The 17,304-nt window shown below is 38.8% G+C and overlaps 1 protein-coding gene across 3 annotated transcripts in view; it reads left to right on the forward strand.

The window, feature by feature from the left end:
* The window catches only part of LOC107225972 (acetylcholinesterase), a 122,004-nt gene that overhangs the window by 73,366 nt on the left and 31,334 nt on the right, over window positions 1-17,304 (forward strand). For all 3 annotated transcript variants that reach the window (XM_046729998.1, XM_046729999.1, XM_046729997.1), the window contains one exon: window positions 4,674-4,826. In XM_046729998.1, coding sequence (XP_046585954.1) covers window positions 4,674-4,826 — 153 coding nt within the window. The remainder of the gene's footprint in view (window positions 1-4,673; window positions 4,827-17,304) is intronic.

A 17,304-nucleotide genomic window follows, 5' to 3' on the forward strand; every position in this document is an offset into this window, starting at 1 on the left:
GCTTGCTTCCCTTTTCACACTTTGGCTCTCGACTTCGATCCCTGGGTACATGCACCGAGGAATCTGGATCACCTGTCAGAGGTTTTCCCAACTTCTTTCAACGAATACAATCAAAATTGCGAAACTACACAGGGAGAAGGCAATAGGCAGGGTGGTCGATCAACGATGAGCCTGTTTCGGATATCAGTGATAGGAAAAATAATAGGTTGGTCGACCAAAAATATTTACTTTTTATTAATATTCGTAGGAAGTACATTGAATATTTGGTGTTAATTATTACGCTCGAAAGCTGCGATGTTCTCTTCAAAGCCTAAGCGAAATAGAAAATATGTAATGAAATTTCTGAGAGACAAATGTGTTTCGGTAAATTTGTGAAAAATAGCATTCTGAATCAAATGACTCATCGCATTCGATGAAATAAAGGAAATAAACCGATGTTTTCACCATTTTATAGAGAGATGATCGCTTTTATACAAACTCGATACATCTTTTCTTTCGATTTTAGAAAAATCATTGTTAACTTATTATTATACATTAAATTAATGACTATCTCGCAATAAAACTAACGAATAATTCACGGAGCGAAGATGAAGAGCAGATTTCACTGAAAACTGCAAGAAAAAAGGGACGCATCAAAGTTATCGGTAAAAAATCCCCAAGTCAACTATATTTTTTACTATAAATGTAACAGATTTTACTTTTCATACAGTGGTTTTTCACTGTTTCCAGAGTAAATTCTATATTTTCCAAAGTACATTCGATCGAAGAAACAAAAAAAAACCTGATGCGCCCTTCTTTTCCTGCAAGTTTGAGTAAAATCTGCTCTTTCATTCCCCCCGTGACGTTCAACTGACCAATCTTCACTCCTTGGTGTAAATTTTCCCGAAGTGTGTTACTTACTCCCTGAATGCGACCGTGGAAAACCCAAGAGTGACTCAGTCGTACCGGAAGGGACGTGATTCAGGTTTCACCCCCGAGCGGCGCCGACGTCCCGGAAGTTTTGAAACTTTGGAAATTAACGGGAGAATTAACCTTGTTTTTTTCTTCCCTCAAACTCCCTCGCGGCACGGCGACAGCTGGATCCTCGAGAAAATTAAACTTGGCAAAATTATGCCACGGGGCACCTGTGCCCACTGCCTCATCCTTTGACGGAGCCTTTCTTTGATCATTCACGGCCCTCTAGCTCCACCGTCGACGCCGATCGGATGTTTCAACTACAATACGTACCAATGTAGGAGGAAAAGGTTTGTTGATCGTTAAAAGTCGAGCATTGTTTAGGCATTTATACGTTTCCGATTCAACAATTTCTCGTTCTTATTATTTTCTTAACAACGCGCTTGTTCGACAAAGCAGTATAGAAATCGGAGCCAGGTTGAAGTTCCGAATTTGAAAAGTTCCGAAAGCACCCAATTCCGAAAATCAAAATATACTCACACGCTACTAAAAAATGCCTCTGAAAATTGAACGATTGTTACACACACTCTGAATTATTTCTCATTTCGTCTCATTTTATACAAGGCCGTTTCTAGGTGATATTTAAGTTGTTGTTTTCATTATCTTTCCACGGCGCGAGCGGCTCGTCAGATTTCATGAATTAATTAATTGTGCCGCTCTCCTATTCCCGACAAAATTTTGCAAGTGAAATTTGGGGAGAATTATCTCTACCTATTGTTATTGACATCGTTGTCAAATTGCGAAGGTTGATAAAAACTGTATTTTTTTTTTCTCATGTAAATACTTTTTGTAGAAAATTATGTTAATCTGTCTACTAAAAATCCCAACTCAATATATAAAATATCGTGGCCATAATAATATAATCTTAACAAAGATTTGTAACTGGTCCAGTATGTTCTACACGGGCTTATGGTGTTAAATAAAACTATAATGGATATATGCGCCACTGGACGATATTTTCCTCTTCTTTTTTTTTCTCGCTCTTTGATACACTTTATTGCGTGAATGAAAAATTTCTCGAGACTCTTAGGAACGTGTCTTCTATGTAGGATTTTACAGACGCTGTATTATTTATTTGTTTATTTTTTATCCAAGAGTGTAAAAATCTACGTGCAGTATTCATCTCTGTCTCGAAACATGACAATCATTAATAATCATAACGGGAATTTCTTCACCTTCTAAATATATAATAACTACGAATAAACCTCCGTAGGAACAAATCGCGTCGATCATGTTGAATTTATTGATGAAGTTGAAAACTTTTCGCCGACTAAATTCACCAAATCCAATTCGTTATTACTTCTCGCCATTCGATTCTGTCCCGTCAATCCTCCACCTTTACGAGTTTTTAAATTATACAGCGGTTTATCGTACGTAAAACTGCCTATCACTCCGAAAGATGTGGTAGGTTCTTGGAAATGGAGGTCAAATTGCGCAAACAGTCTTGTTAACGTTTCGGCCCGAAGCGAGGACCCTCCTCATAACGAATTACATCGAAATCTGTTCAATTCTTTTCAATTTTCATACTCATAACTCCGACGAACGATACAACTGATCGATAAATTCAAGAAGCGCGATTTCTCATCATCCTCCCTTCCTTTTAAAATCAAATCGGGATACGTCACAAGAAATTCTATCCAGTTAACGAAAGTCAACTTGGAGCCAAATGCGCGTTTTCACATTTAAAGTTGCACGAGTCGGATGTCCGACGGTTCTCTAAACTGGATTAGGATTATCGCAGCTCCTGCATGGTTTTCAGAGCCTTCGTGACGTGGCTACCAGGTGAGACGGTCCTGATCGCGTTACTCGACCGCATCTCGCACACAGTTTCATCCCGACTACTCCACCCACAAGCCGCGGTTAATTTCAGCGTGTCAAATTAGCAGGATGAGAGTTCCACGGGCCGGTTAAATCAATTACCGGGTCGTCATCCTTCGATTCTATTTAACCGAAATAGGTATCTTCATCTCTCCTGACATAATCGTCCTGCATGTATTTTACATCGTGTGTTTTATTTATTTCGCAATCGGTGATGCCTGCAATTGCTCTAGAGCAAATAAATAAATAAATAAAACGGTGCGGGGTAAAAATGTAGAAAGAACAAAAAATGGAAGCTCCGTAATATGAAATTTTTACACAAGGGAAAATTTCATTTGTAGAATTTAAAAATGTAGAAAGTCGAAGTATGGAGGAGTAAATGAATATAAAGGTCAGAATGCAGAGTGCTGTAAGGTGAAATCGTAAAAATTCGTCTCGATAATATAGAATTGAATACAGATTTAAAATTTTTTCGTTTTATGTTTTGACCTTTCTGTATTTTGACTTTCTATATTTGGAATTTTCCGTACCCGGACTTTATACAGTTTGATAATTCGAAAGATTAGGTTTTTGTGTCATTGAAAATATCGATATTTCGGTTCTTTTATCGATCGACCAATCTAGTTTTTCACCCCTCACCCCTGTACAGCCCCGTCAAAAAGAATACTGACAATAATAATTTCATTTGCAACTTTATCGCAAACTTTTATAGTTCGGATAATAAAAGGCTGAAGCATTCTCGCTACTCGCTTTAACACACAGTGTGATAACTTTTATGAAACTGGTTGTCTTTTTCCACACATACAAACAAACTTGAGATTTTACACGCATTAGTCGCGTTACGTGTACACGAGTGGCTCAGGTTTTCTATATTCTGCATTCCCCATAACACAGCCGCGTCGTGGCGCACAAGACGGACTAAATCTGTTTTATAAAGTTTTAATCGAACCATTTCACACGGCTTTTAGTTCAAGCAACAAGTGTATCAAATCTCGAGAAGCTGAAAGTTATTTTACAGAAAACTTTTCTGCATCAACGAAGCACTTCCCGTTTAATAATCGAGACTTTCGTGAACTTTTTTAACTACTCGAAAGCATCATGCTAGCCAGAAAAATTGCCAGTCTCAGGGGCCATTCAATTATTAGCTAACGCTAAGACAGGGGTATGCCATTCAGAGAAACGTTATCTAGTGTTATTCTATGGTAATAGGCATTCCAGGCAAGCCTTAGCCAACATAGGAAATTCGAAGTACGTGCTCAAAAACAACACGCCGCCTGCCTCGGAATAATAAAAAATTCTCTTTAAAAGGGTGCGGCAATAACGCATGAATTGCTCGGTAATAATATCGTCGCAAATATTATGTTTATTGCATGCATTCAAGAAGAAAGACAATATACGATGTATTTAATACTAGATGGATAACGAATTCACGTTTTACTGAACATGTTAACGTGTGTTAATAATTAGTAATAATTCACACAATAAAGTAGGGATAAATTGATCGGGATGTGACTGTAAATGGTATTTCTTCCATTCTCGGGTAGTGAATCGATTTGCAAATAAAATTTTTTAAAAACTTTAACTAACGTTAAAAAACAGTAGTGGGCAAAACAAGTAAACGTTACCAATCGTTATCACTAGGGGTGGGATGCGAATATTTGCAAAAAATGCGTTAGCTAATACTTTTACGGTCCATCGTAGAGAATTTTCCAGGTTAAAAAGAGAAACTACAGAATTGGGAACTGGGTTTTGTAGAATTCACGTCACGAGATCCGTCGAAACGTTTCGTCCAGCTTATCGTAACCGGATATTCCGTTGATGCAGACTGAAAGCCTGCCTGCTGCAGTGCTGTCCTCATTTTTATTTCCAAAATATTTAACGTACCGTGTTTTTTATTTCAGTATACCGACTGGGAGCATATCAGCGATGGATACCTGAACCAGAAAATGATCGGCGACGTCGTTGGCGATTACTTTTTCATATGTCCCAGTACGCATTTCGCCCAACTTTTCGCCGAACGTGGAATGAAGGTCTACTACTACTTTTTCACTCAGGTGAGTACTCGGCACTCGTTTCTTAAACCGAACCACGATCGACTGCTTCGATATCAATTCGGGGGATATTTCCACTTATCGGTATCCAAATTTACAGATTATAGAATTCTGATTTTAGAAGCTTATAGAATTGCGTATAATTGTATCCGCGGTTCTTCTAACGGGCCGTGAATAGAATTCAAATTTGATATTACACAGCGTGTTCGCTTATTCCCTCGATGCTCCGTATAATGTTCCATCATTTTATCGGGATGAGAAGAAGAAAAAAAAAAAAAAAATACGACAAGAAGGCAAAGAGTTTCTTTTTTTTAACATTTTCTTGTATCCATTCTTTCTTACTTTCTTCTCGTGCTTCTTCATCTCTCACGCCAGCAACGGCCAACGCATCTGACGTGAGAAAACTTTTGAAACTTGTTTCAGCGTCTAGCCCCCCGCAGACTGCAGACTGTAACTAAACTTTACTCTTTGTTCCCGAGTAGAAGCTGTAACAATGTGAAATAGCATTTAGGTTTCTATACTTCGTCCCGACGAGACTTCGACGCATATTCCAGTCTCGTGGTGAGGGAACAAAAATGTTAAGAAAAAAAAAAATGAAAAGAAACGTGGAGAAGGAGATTCGAAGAATGTTGTAATATATTCTAAGCAAGGATGCCCATCGCGGATGGTCGTGGTAAATAATAGTAATAACAACAATAATAATGAAGGATGCGGCGTCTGCTCCGTGTACGCGATAATTTATCTGCGAAAGGATTATTATTCCGCGGTTCGTTGCGGCGTGTCTTAACGTCTCAGTGTGCATGGTTATAATTTATTAAGGTCACATTTCACCTGGGCGTGGTTGGGTATAAGTATGAGAACAGCCCCCGACGGCAAATTATTTTCTTAACGAGTTTAGCGATAATACAAACTTGACGAACAGCTAGTACTCGTCTTACACCTTATATATCATCTAATTAAATATGTATCGAATAAATATATTCGCGTTGCGCATGGATGTGAAAAAAATTCACTTTCGCGAATGGAACTCTGACAAACAGTCAAAATTTGCGGAAGGTGGATGCGCAAAAGCCGGGGTAAATTCCCAGATGGCGAAAGGGGTTCTGGGTGTAATTTTCATTCCCGTACACATGTGTTCGACTGACCCGTGGACCATATTGACTGAAATTTCGTTAATTGAAACGCGAGCAACATCCTTTGAGTCGAACTGATTAAAGTGCAACATCCGCCTCGAGGATTCTCTATAATACCTGTACAATTGTTTGACCCGTTCCCAGCCTCAGCAAAACGCGTTCCTGTTCAACCTACGCATACTCGACTCATCGCTCATAACGATATTCGATTTGCCAAATTAGAAGCAGAACAGCTAACTGTACACGATCGTACAGTAGAACGTGAAGAGATGTCGCTGTTTATTTAACAGCGAGACAAATCTGGCCGAAGCTTTATTTGTAACCGCGGTATTTGACTGCATGCAGGTACGTTTACGAATACAATAGAGAAGCTATGCGTGCGACGGCGGTGGTTTTGGTCTGACCATTACTTTAACCACATTCCCACACAAAAGCTGGGGTTTTGTTTGATGTGCCCCTGCCAAGCTGGCTGTGGAATTAATCAAACTCTCTGGAAGTGACACACGCGCTGAATTTCATTGCCGAAAATTTTACCGAATCACAAAACTGTCGGGCGGTCAAAAGATTGTCGTCCGAAAACCCGGCTGGAAGTTTCAGATTTGACGGACGAGGGAAATTCAGACGCGGCAGAGTTACGTTGTATCCGTTGTTTGAAAAATCCTTGATTTATGTTTTTTTTTTTTTTTTAGTAAATACCCAAATCGAAATAACAACAATTGATCCAACTGTTGTAAACAGGAAATAAAATTGTCAAAGTTCTCAAGGTCTCAATGAGACTTCCTCTCCATTATCGGTCAATGACCCGTGAAAAGTTTTGAGATAAAAAAAGAATGAAAAGTAATATATATATTTATATATATATATACTTTTGAGTGTACGTACGTACACGCATGTATACGTATATATACAGCAGAGAATGTGTTTTAGAAAAGAAAGTTTCTTATCGATCGAATTAACGGTTGTTCTCTACCTATATTGCAGCGGGGTTGCGTGTTTCTCTGCATATTAAAATTAAACCCCGAAGTTAATCTCTATAAGCGAAACGCCGCGCGAGTAGAACAGGTCAAAGAACAAGGTTAAACCCAGCCGGTGATTACAAATGTGAAAAATACAAAGAGTGAAAAAAAACCAACCGATAAAAACGTCGCCGCTCTTTTTTTCCGTCGCGGTTACAGGCATTTCGAGGAGTAAATAACAAGTACATTTCTTTTCCTTTTTTTTTTTTTTCTCTTTTATTGCAAAGTTTTCATGCTCGACGATGAAACTCTCGTCTGAAATCGCGAGCCTCCGAATGTCGAGCTTATCACCCTTTCGTGCAGGCATGCAGAGGAAAATACAATCCTATTTGTCATATATATATATATATATACCTAATGCCAACTGGTGCAGATATTCTTCGTCTTATAGTCTTGGCTCAGCTTGTGTTACACACGCGATTTTCGATTGGCAGTTTACAGAGTTAATAATAGAAGCACAATTTGCGATAGTGTTACTCTGTTCTTTTTTTATTTCTATCTTTTTTTTTTTATCGGTTCTTTTATTATAGTTTAGTTTAGACCTTTCCTGCCCCCGCTACCGGGAAATGTTTCAGTATATTACAATCATGTGACGCCTTCGCGTTTTGTTTACAAACAAATTTTCCCTCCCCTCGAGGTTTTCACTCGAATAGCAATAATAATTCTCGAACTCGTTCAACCGCGATAAGTTACGCTGCACTCCAGGGAGCGAACTTAATATCGCGACGGCGTTTCTCTGAAGAAAAGAAATTTAATAAAAACAGTCTTCAGGGTCGTGGAAGAACGCTCTACGGAGCAAGATGGAAGCTGCGAGCTATTGTTAATATATGCGGCGTATACTATACTTGCGTGTATGTATGTATTGTACGTATGTATGCGTAACGCGCATAGAGAGACGAGCGAGCTTCCGCCATCTTGCATACCCTCAACTTTATCGAAGAATATCTCCATCCGCAGCCTCCGCTTCTACTTTTTTCCTACCCCCGCCGCTTGACATGTAAATGCGAATCTGTGTTTGGTACTTTTCGTGCTTTTCTCTTCCCCTCTGCCCGTCTCAACTGTCCATTTCTTGCATATTTCTTTTTTTTTCCCTCTCTATTCGCCCATTCCACTTTGTTGGACCAAACCCGTACACGTATAATAAGACGTTGATTCGACCCTCGAAAAAGAACCAAATGCCTCCTTGACTCTCGTTGCTTTACCCACTACGCTCGTCTCTCCCTCTCTCTCGTTCAAAATAAAAAAAATAGACATGAAAACATAATTCGGCAACATGTTACCACTCTACGTATTTTCATTACCCGCATACCTCATGTCCCAAGCATCAATATGTAATATGTAAGTTCGTTTTTCTTCCCTTGTACCGACCAGGGGTAAAAAGTATCGCGAAAATTCAAGGGCTTTGAAGGAAATTGCTTCTTTCTTTATTCCAGCTCCTTTGGCGAATAAAAGTGACAAGTAATAGCCTCGATTTTCTTGTACTTTGTTGCTGCAGGTTCGTAACGTGAATCGATTTTTCGGACCGCCGATCGCGAGTCTGACTAAACTCGGCACTCACTACTTGATCCCTGCAGCGAAGACGGCGTCTATCGAAGCCTCGTCTTTTTCCCTTCGAGTCGATCCTGCAATGTCCGTAACTTTCGGGGTAAAAGGCGTCGTGGGGAAGATTCCGTTGAAGAAATGTTATTGCGCCACGCGTCACTTCTTTCGAGAACAATCGGAGACCCGGGATTCGATCCGTTTTATACCTGTATGTTCCATACTGATGCAGCTTTTAAAGCCGAGCTTTAAATCCCGCCCAACGATGCTGTTGACCGAAATCGCGACGAGTTTTCTTCAAGTTTCTATCGCGGTACGCGGTTAGTTGAGCGAAACATTTTACGTAAAATGATATTTAAGCAATAGATTAGAAATTAGTGAGATGTTTACCACCTGGTGAGAAATAGCAGGGCGTAACTATTCCTCGAAAATCTATTTAAAATCTTCTTGATGTCAAGGAAATATAGGAATACAGCAGCGTTTTACGACGAATAAAACTGCACGTCCAGTAAAATGTACTCGGTTAAACAGAGTGCGAGGAGTGAGAATTACAGGGGCCGAAGTAATTACCGGGCTTGGTAATTTATCGGTAATGGTGGTGGGGAAGAATAGGCGAGAGAGAGAGATAGAGAGAGAAACCGAGAGGAAGAAGAGCGGGCTCAGCCCAAGAGTGTATCATTATTCATGCGCGCTCCCTAATCTTAATAACGGCTCGAAAAGTGTAACCGTTCCTAAACGCGGTTTATAGTTCGGCAAGGTACGCCGAGTACCAACGGAACTCGAGTATTCCTGCAACTTTCCTCGCAGCCTCCCAATCTCCGGCGGCTCTCTTCCGACACGTTCCTCGCCTCTTACACCTGCCCTCGGTCATGGCACGCACGTCCGAGATAAGGGTTTGCTCAAGAAGCCAGGCTGATTAGCAAGGGCCTGAAACTCCCCTGCGGTCTCATGGATCATCCGGGTTTTAGCCTCCTTTTCATTCTTCATTTTACACAAAATTTGCGAATTACGCATTGCGCAAAAACGGCTCGACGTTTTAATTCATCTTGGATTACACAGCTCGTGAGAAGAAAAAGAAATTTACGAATAAAATCACGATTGTGTTAGATTAGCTCTAGTTTTTATGTTAATGTAGTAGTTTAAGGGAACGGATGGTTTCTAATATAATCATGATTTTGTTCGTAAATTCTTCGTTCTCAAACTACAAAACTTTTTTGGTTCATGTTCAGATTTGTAGTATTTTATGATAAACTTTAGATATTAGCCAAAAAAAATTGAATTTTTCGTTAAAATATTGCTGGTCTGAGTCATGTTCGAAAATGTCGATAAAATAAATAACTGGAACCAATTTCGAAACGCTACGCTTACTCCTAGGATCATTGCCATCAAATCTTACCAAGACCACTCAAATATCAAGGGCAACAAAATCACTGTTGACCAGTGTTATTATTTATTTACGTGAATTACTGCGATGAAGTGTTTTCAAGAAAAAATTGTTGTAGAAATACATTTCTAGTGATTTAGAGAGGGTAGTTCGGAAAAGATGAAGATGAAAAAGAATTAAGAAAGTTGCGAGTGCTGGATTCGTATTTTCACTCTAAATAATATCCGTCGTCAAAGATGTCGGTGATGAGAAAGTGAGTCATCAAGAGACTTAAAACAATTTTGCAAACTCATTCGAGGATCCGCAGGCTCGCGATTAATGTAACACATATATCATATGTTTATTTGTTACGTATACACAGATATAGTATGGATAAAAGTTGAAGATTACGGATCGCGAAAATGGCAAAGGCGGGTGAAAGTTTTCCAGCAGAATTAAGTTCAAGCGGCAGGCGTTAATCAAAGCTCTGTATAAGATCGCGTGGGTATATCCATCGTTATATTTATCGCAAGTTTCCACCTCTCGGACGAAAGTTTGAAGGTGTTTTTTTTCTTTCCGTCGCGTCATTTAACGACGAGAAGCTGAAGAGGCCTCATAAATTACGAAAACTTTCTTTCAACTTGGAAAACACTCCGGCAACTCCTTCGACCATGATTCTGTTTCCACGACACGTAACTCGTGCTAAGACTCCCTCTTCATATCTATAATGTCGGTTCTTCGGTTTATACGCTGTCAAACTGGAGAAAAAAAATTACCGAACCTACCGACCCTCGTCGGTTAAATACGGGCCCACCTTCGAAGGAAAGAGAGGATGCGAAAAATAAAGTAAAACGGAAAAACTGTCAGAAGGGAGGGGGGGGGGGGGGGGGGGGGAGGGGTGGAGGAGGTTAAAAATTAGCTCCAACGATGGCGAATTTTTCTTACCTACACCTTCGGCTTGTTATTAAACCTAGTCGGAAATATTTATTCCTCGCCATCCTTCCTGCAACCTTACGGAGGGTCTCTCAGGTACCTCGTGTCGCTATTAATATGCATAACCACGTCTGACGATGCATCGTAAACAGCATAGGTATAATACTAGGCTTGGCATAGATGGCTCAACGTCGCTTTGATCATTTCCTCCGTGTACCCACATTCCAAAGCCTCGACGTCGATCCGCCGCTACGCAGGCATATTGTTTACTACCTTCGCTATATGTACAAAATGCAGGTTTTTTACCCAATTTCGATATCGAGAGAGACAATTACTTATCTCTTACTGTATAAGTGCGATGTATTTTATTCCAGTTGGTTGATTTGCGTCCGAGAAGGGAGTAAGATTTTTTTTTACGTATAATGGGGGATCGGAAAATTGTCTCGGAATAGAAGATTGTACGTATAGGAGCGATAAACTTGTGTTAATTTTTTCAAGGAATGAGATTGATCGTAAAACGCCATCGCGAACGAGGTAATGATTTCGCATTATTCACCCAATCCTCCGCAGGTTCGTCAGAATTGTCTATAGAGACTCGGCGTCCCAGCTGTTCGTGTTTGGTCTAGTTTGATAAGCTCCGGTTTCTCTTATCTTTGTAATTATGGACCGGCAATTGAACCCGACAACTCGACGCAGCTGACAATTATAATCTGGCTGTGGAGTTACCCTTGTAATCCGCAAGAAATTAGTCGTCTGGTTAAAAAGGTTGGTTAACCAACGGACTGCGCACACTTTTTATCAGTCTTATCACGAGGCTCTTCTACGTTGAATATATATCAAGTTATATTCTATTATATTCGTCAGCTACGAATATTTATTTACAAATATAATACTATTGAAAAATACTGGTATCCAAAAAGAAAACTAAAATAAAACAAAACTCAGATGTCGATGCTCCAATAGCTCCAAATTATTTCAAAATCTAACGGATTCGTTCGATTTTATTGTAGGACTATTATTTTATTCGAAAGACCATTTCAGTAGGTGATTAAACACTGTCATTTATTGATCATCGTCGAATCAGCGCAATGTTATGAAATTGAACATTTAACGATGCCACGTGTTTAAAAATAAAGTGTCTCAGTGAATTTGTAGAGACTAACCTTGAGCCATCGTGAAGTTGGAATCGAATGACTCTACGAGATTTTTAACAATTTGGAAGTGAATTGAAATAAGTAATAACTTGATAAATACTCTACACACCTACCTCGTAATAACTGGTAATAAAAATAACAATTTTGGACCGATTTATTACAAAAATTTGGCCGATTACTTGTAATAACTGATTAAATCCGTGGTTACTGTAAGAACGCGCGTCTACAGTGGAACCTCTCAATAGAGCCGCTCGCGGGCTATGAGGGGAATGCATATCTCAGAATCTCGGTTCCCCAAATCTTGATTTGCGAAAGTGTCACTTATTAGAATGACTACTAATCAGTGATACATGTAAAAATCAAGATTTCGAACATTTCAACTTTCGTTATTTTATTTTCGCATGTTTGAAGTTTCGATATATCGACCATTTGCAATATTGACCCTTCGTAGTGAGTCTTCGACAAAGTAGGTACAACGTGTAGAGTTGCTCGGTCGATGCTGCTGCCGGATCTGTACTCCGCCATTATCCTGCTTGTTCGTTGTCATAGCCCAGAGTCAAGTTCTCAAGCCACTCGACCGGTATTACTTCCTTAACCGCGACATCGCCTTCGAGTTTCTTAATTAATCGATTAATTGGCACCTTTTGCTCGACACTTACCTTCTGCATATGTCAGCGCAAACAGAGCTTGGTCAACGGACCAGATACTTGAAGGAAAGAAAGGATACACTGGGACATTTTTTTATTTTTTTTTTCTTAATCATAAAATCGATCGAAATTGGCTGGTCCGCGCTTAGGGGCCATTCAATTATTAGCTAACGCTAAGACAGGGGTATGCCATTCAGAGAAACGTTATCTAGTGTTATTCTATGGTAATAGGCATTCCAGGCAAGCCTTAGCCAACATAGGAAATTCGAAGTACGTGCTCAAAACCAACACGCCGCCTGCCTCGGAATAATAAAAAATTCTCCTTAAAAGGGTGCGGCAATAACGCATGAATTGCTCGATAATAATATCGTCGCAAATATTATGTTTATTGCATGCATTCAAGAAGAAAGACAATATACGATGTATTTAATACTAGATGGATAACGAATTCACGTTTTACTGAACATGTCAACGTGTGTTAAGAATTAGTAATAATTCACATAATAAAGTAAGGATAAATTGATCGGGATGTGACTGCAAATGGTATTTCTTCTATTCTCGGGTAGTGAATCGATTTGCAAATAAAATTTTTTAAGAACTTCAACTAACGTTAAAAAACAGTAGGGGGTAAAACAAGGAAACGTTACCAATCGTTATCACTAGGGGTGGGATGCGAAAATTTACTAAAAACGCGTTAATTAATACTCGAGTGGCCTCCAGTATCGTAGAACAATTTTTTCTATCAGTTTGGAAATTCAACACCAAGTTATGGTGCAGAGTGTTAGATTGACCAAAAGTTTAATTCACGTTTGTATTTTACTCGCAGTGAACATTCTTTTCCACCGCGTGGTATTTTCCTCAAGTTGCTTTAATAATCCGCACCGCGTTTGCTGTTAGTTTGATCCCGCGATATTGCGACCCTTCATTATTGACTGCCGATATTCATATCGCTTTCGGTTCATCGCTCGTTTTCAGTTGTTAACACAAGCAACGGCTGGCTTGGAGGGAAAACACCTGTTCCTCCTGATTACTAGCCTGCAGGTCGTAAAACGCGTGTGAAAATTAAATTATACTGCCGCTATAAATTGTAAAGTGTGCCAGACGGAGCAGTGCGGTATTCTTTTTACATTATTTATAACCGTATTGGAATACTCGTAATTATCGTACCCAGGTGTAAGTGAAAAAGTAAGGAAAAAGACATTTTGCCGAGTCTCGGCAACGGAGGAACTTGAATATGAATAGATACGGGAAAACGAGCCACGTGCGTGAAACAAGGGACGTTATTTCGGTGGATTAAAAATGTATAAAGCGCCGTTCATATGCGCTTCAAAGGCTTTCCATACATCTTGTAACTTGGTACGGTTGTAATTCGAAGCTTATAATGATCGTAACTTTAAGGCTGGGATAAGGAGATCCAAGAATTTCATGAGCTGAATCACAAAGCCAAGTACTACGCTTACATTGTACAGTCTTTGATTGTTTTCAATACTCACCATAGACGAAAAATACTAGTTTTGAGTAAAATATGTTACATACGAGTTTTGTAGCTTTAAGCAGAAAATCTCGTATGTTTTAGTTATCCTTTTTATTGTCGTCATTCGTATAATACTATACGTTCTTTTATTTAATCCGATAATTTAATTGTCGTTTAGTGATAAATCAATGTTCGACCTAGCTCCCAGAATATTTAAACCGTTACAATACTAACGATTCCCATTTCACTAGAACCTGATAGTAAATACAACGAATAAAAATTTTCTCAGCCTGTTTAGACGGATAATTACAGACTTTGAGCTAATTTAATAAAACTTGCTCGATTAGGGCAAATTAATGAACCATGTAATTTTTTATATACCTAAGTGGAAATTAATTCATTCTCAACAACTTCGAATCGTCAATATTATCACGAGGTTTTCAACCGAACGTTTCCACTATTAAGACTGGGGATAAAAGTGTAGAAAGAATAGAAAACAGAAGGGCCGAAATACAGAAACATCAAATTGTAGAACCGTCAGAATTCTGCCGAATCTGTTGGGTAGATATTTCGACTTGCTGTATCCTCAATCATTTCAACGGTTCTGTGTATTTCAATCCGGTATGCAAACTTTCTACATTTTCACTATTACACACACCGACCCTTTGTGATAAATATGAATATTTATTTTATTTTTTTTAAATCAAGGAAACAGATTCTCGCATCTTTGAGAGATGTCACTACGACCCCTCCGTTCTCTTCTCCAATCTTTCTACCCCCGCATCTGGGAGGAAGCTTAGTCTGACGATAATCTCCGGGTTTGTGCATTTCGATGTGGGTATAGAAGGGTGAAGGTGAGGGAGAGGGAGAGGGAGAGGCACAGTCACGTGTGCCTCGACAAGTCGGTATTTCTGGCTAGGCGATGCGGAGGAAGGGAGGAATGGAAGGGGGGTCGTTTTACATCTCGACTAGGCGCGCGTCTTGCCTTCCCTAATCTGGTCTTTACTACTTCAATAAGCTCGAGGCGTCGGTGGGACCACCCTTATGCTTGTACATACCTATATACGCATTCGGGGATTCACTACGGGCCGCTAATCTCCAAGAGGGTTAAATCTCTCCGCCCCCTCGTAACCCCTCTTCGTTACATCGCCCCGGCCTCCTTTCTTCCATTACACTTTGACCCGGCGTCCGCAATGCGCGTCGCCATGCCAGGAATGTGTAAATACCGAGGATCCCTAACAGACCACGCGCGTCTTCTACGCCCTATTTACGCAATTCTCGCACCTGCGGCCGAGTAAGGAAAGCCGGCTGCGTTGACTTTACTCTGCAAAAATATGAAAGTCCCTGTTTTTCGGCGATGAGGGGGGAATGCGGATGCTTTTACTATTTGAACGTGAATTATTTCTAACTTGCAGTCATCGAACATTTTGAATCGCTACTTTGCACTTGATATTTGAAAATTTTTTTAATAGAATTGAACAAGTTTTACCAATTGACTAGCAAATAACAATTTTGTTTTTATATCGAGGAGAGAAAAATGATTTTTGTAATTGACGAATTTAATTGCTATATAGTCCTGAAAATCATCACCCTTTAGTACTGTAACTGATAAATATACTAATTCTGAATGAAAAAAAAAAGTAAATAAATAAACCCGAAAACAGTTTTTTCGAGATACTATTCATCACCATGAAACTGATAAAACTTGGCAGCCAAATCAAAAAGTTTTGAAAGAAAAATTGGAAATTTACAATTTTTTTTTTTGTTTAACTAAATATATAAACTGGGAAAAATATGATCGCTTATTTAGAAAAAGTAATAAGTACGAAAAAGTATGCGCTTATCGGTAAAACATTAAAAATCGATTTATTTCCGTCAAAACCGGAAGTTCGAATTAAACATGACAATTTCTTATGCCCATCATTTGATTGCAAGATCCTATAAGTTTCGAATTTTTTCATCCAGTCGTTTCCGATATCATCGCGAGAGTTTTTCGGACAGACTGACGTTTTTTAAAAACCTCTTTTTCGGATTATGGAGGTTGGAAAACATGAAGCTTCGTTGGACTTATAAAAAATGATGTTCGACCGAAATCGATACTTTGTTTATTTTAACCAAAAGTGATGCAAAAGTAAAAATGGGACCGAACAGAAAATCTAGTTACAGGTATATATTTTATTGCAACAATAAAACGACGCGTAAGACTCGTTTAATTCCAAACGTAAAAGTAATGCAATAAATTAGATAGATATTTTAATTATAAGAAAACGTTATACGAGTGTCGTATCATAAATATATAACAGCTGAACCAGACTAAATAATTACTTCTTTCACATTTCCTTGTATTTGGAACAGCTGTATGCGAACCGTTAATGACACAATAACAATTCTTTTATAATTTCCCAGCAATCAACAAAATGTAATTACTTATAGCTTGCATTATATTTCATTAGTAAAGTCTAACAGCGGGGTTTTCAATCTACAAATAACGATTCATTGAATAATTAAAACGGTCTTAAATCATTTTTCGTCATTCTTGGGTGACAAAGGCTTATGATAGTGAAGCGTGTGCAACGGTTATATAGAATAATTCCAAGAGCTTGTTTCACTGAAAATCTGATGGTAAGCTACTGTAATGGACAGATTAATATCGCGGTCGTTATCGACTAACCCGGTATCGACAATTATAATCACACCGAATATATACATACGTATATATGTATATATATATATATATATATATATATATATATAAAATATATATATGTATATATGTATGTATATACACGTAATATGTATGTATATACATCTATAGCTGCCCGATGGATAATTTTCACGTAATTCTGACAGAATTCACTGCAGCTGCACGTGCGGATAGACGTGATTATACCGTATCCGGTGTAATTTGCAATTGGACTCGTTTGAATTTTACGAATACGGAATTTATCTCCGCGCTGTATAATATTAATGTAAATTGAAGAAATTCGCGATTCGCATTGAAACCGTAAGAAAAAATATTAAAAGTTTTAATTATCCTTAGTTGCTTTCGTTTCTTCTTTTCATCGAAATAACTCCCAAAACTCTGGTAATACTTACCCGTATCACAGTCCCGGATAACTTAATAAGATATCCTGAAGAGTTTATTGCATAATATTATTCATGTATTCTCATTCAATTTCGTCGTGTTTCGTATGATTGTTGTTGGAAATTTTATACCTCCGG

Source organism: Neodiprion lecontei, chromosome 1, assembly GCF_021901455.1.
Source record: "Neodiprion lecontei isolate iyNeoLeco1 chromosome 1, iyNeoLeco1.1, whole genome shotgun sequence".
Classification (NCBI taxonomy): domain Eukaryota; kingdom Metazoa; phylum Arthropoda; class Insecta; order Hymenoptera; family Diprionidae; genus Neodiprion; species Neodiprion lecontei.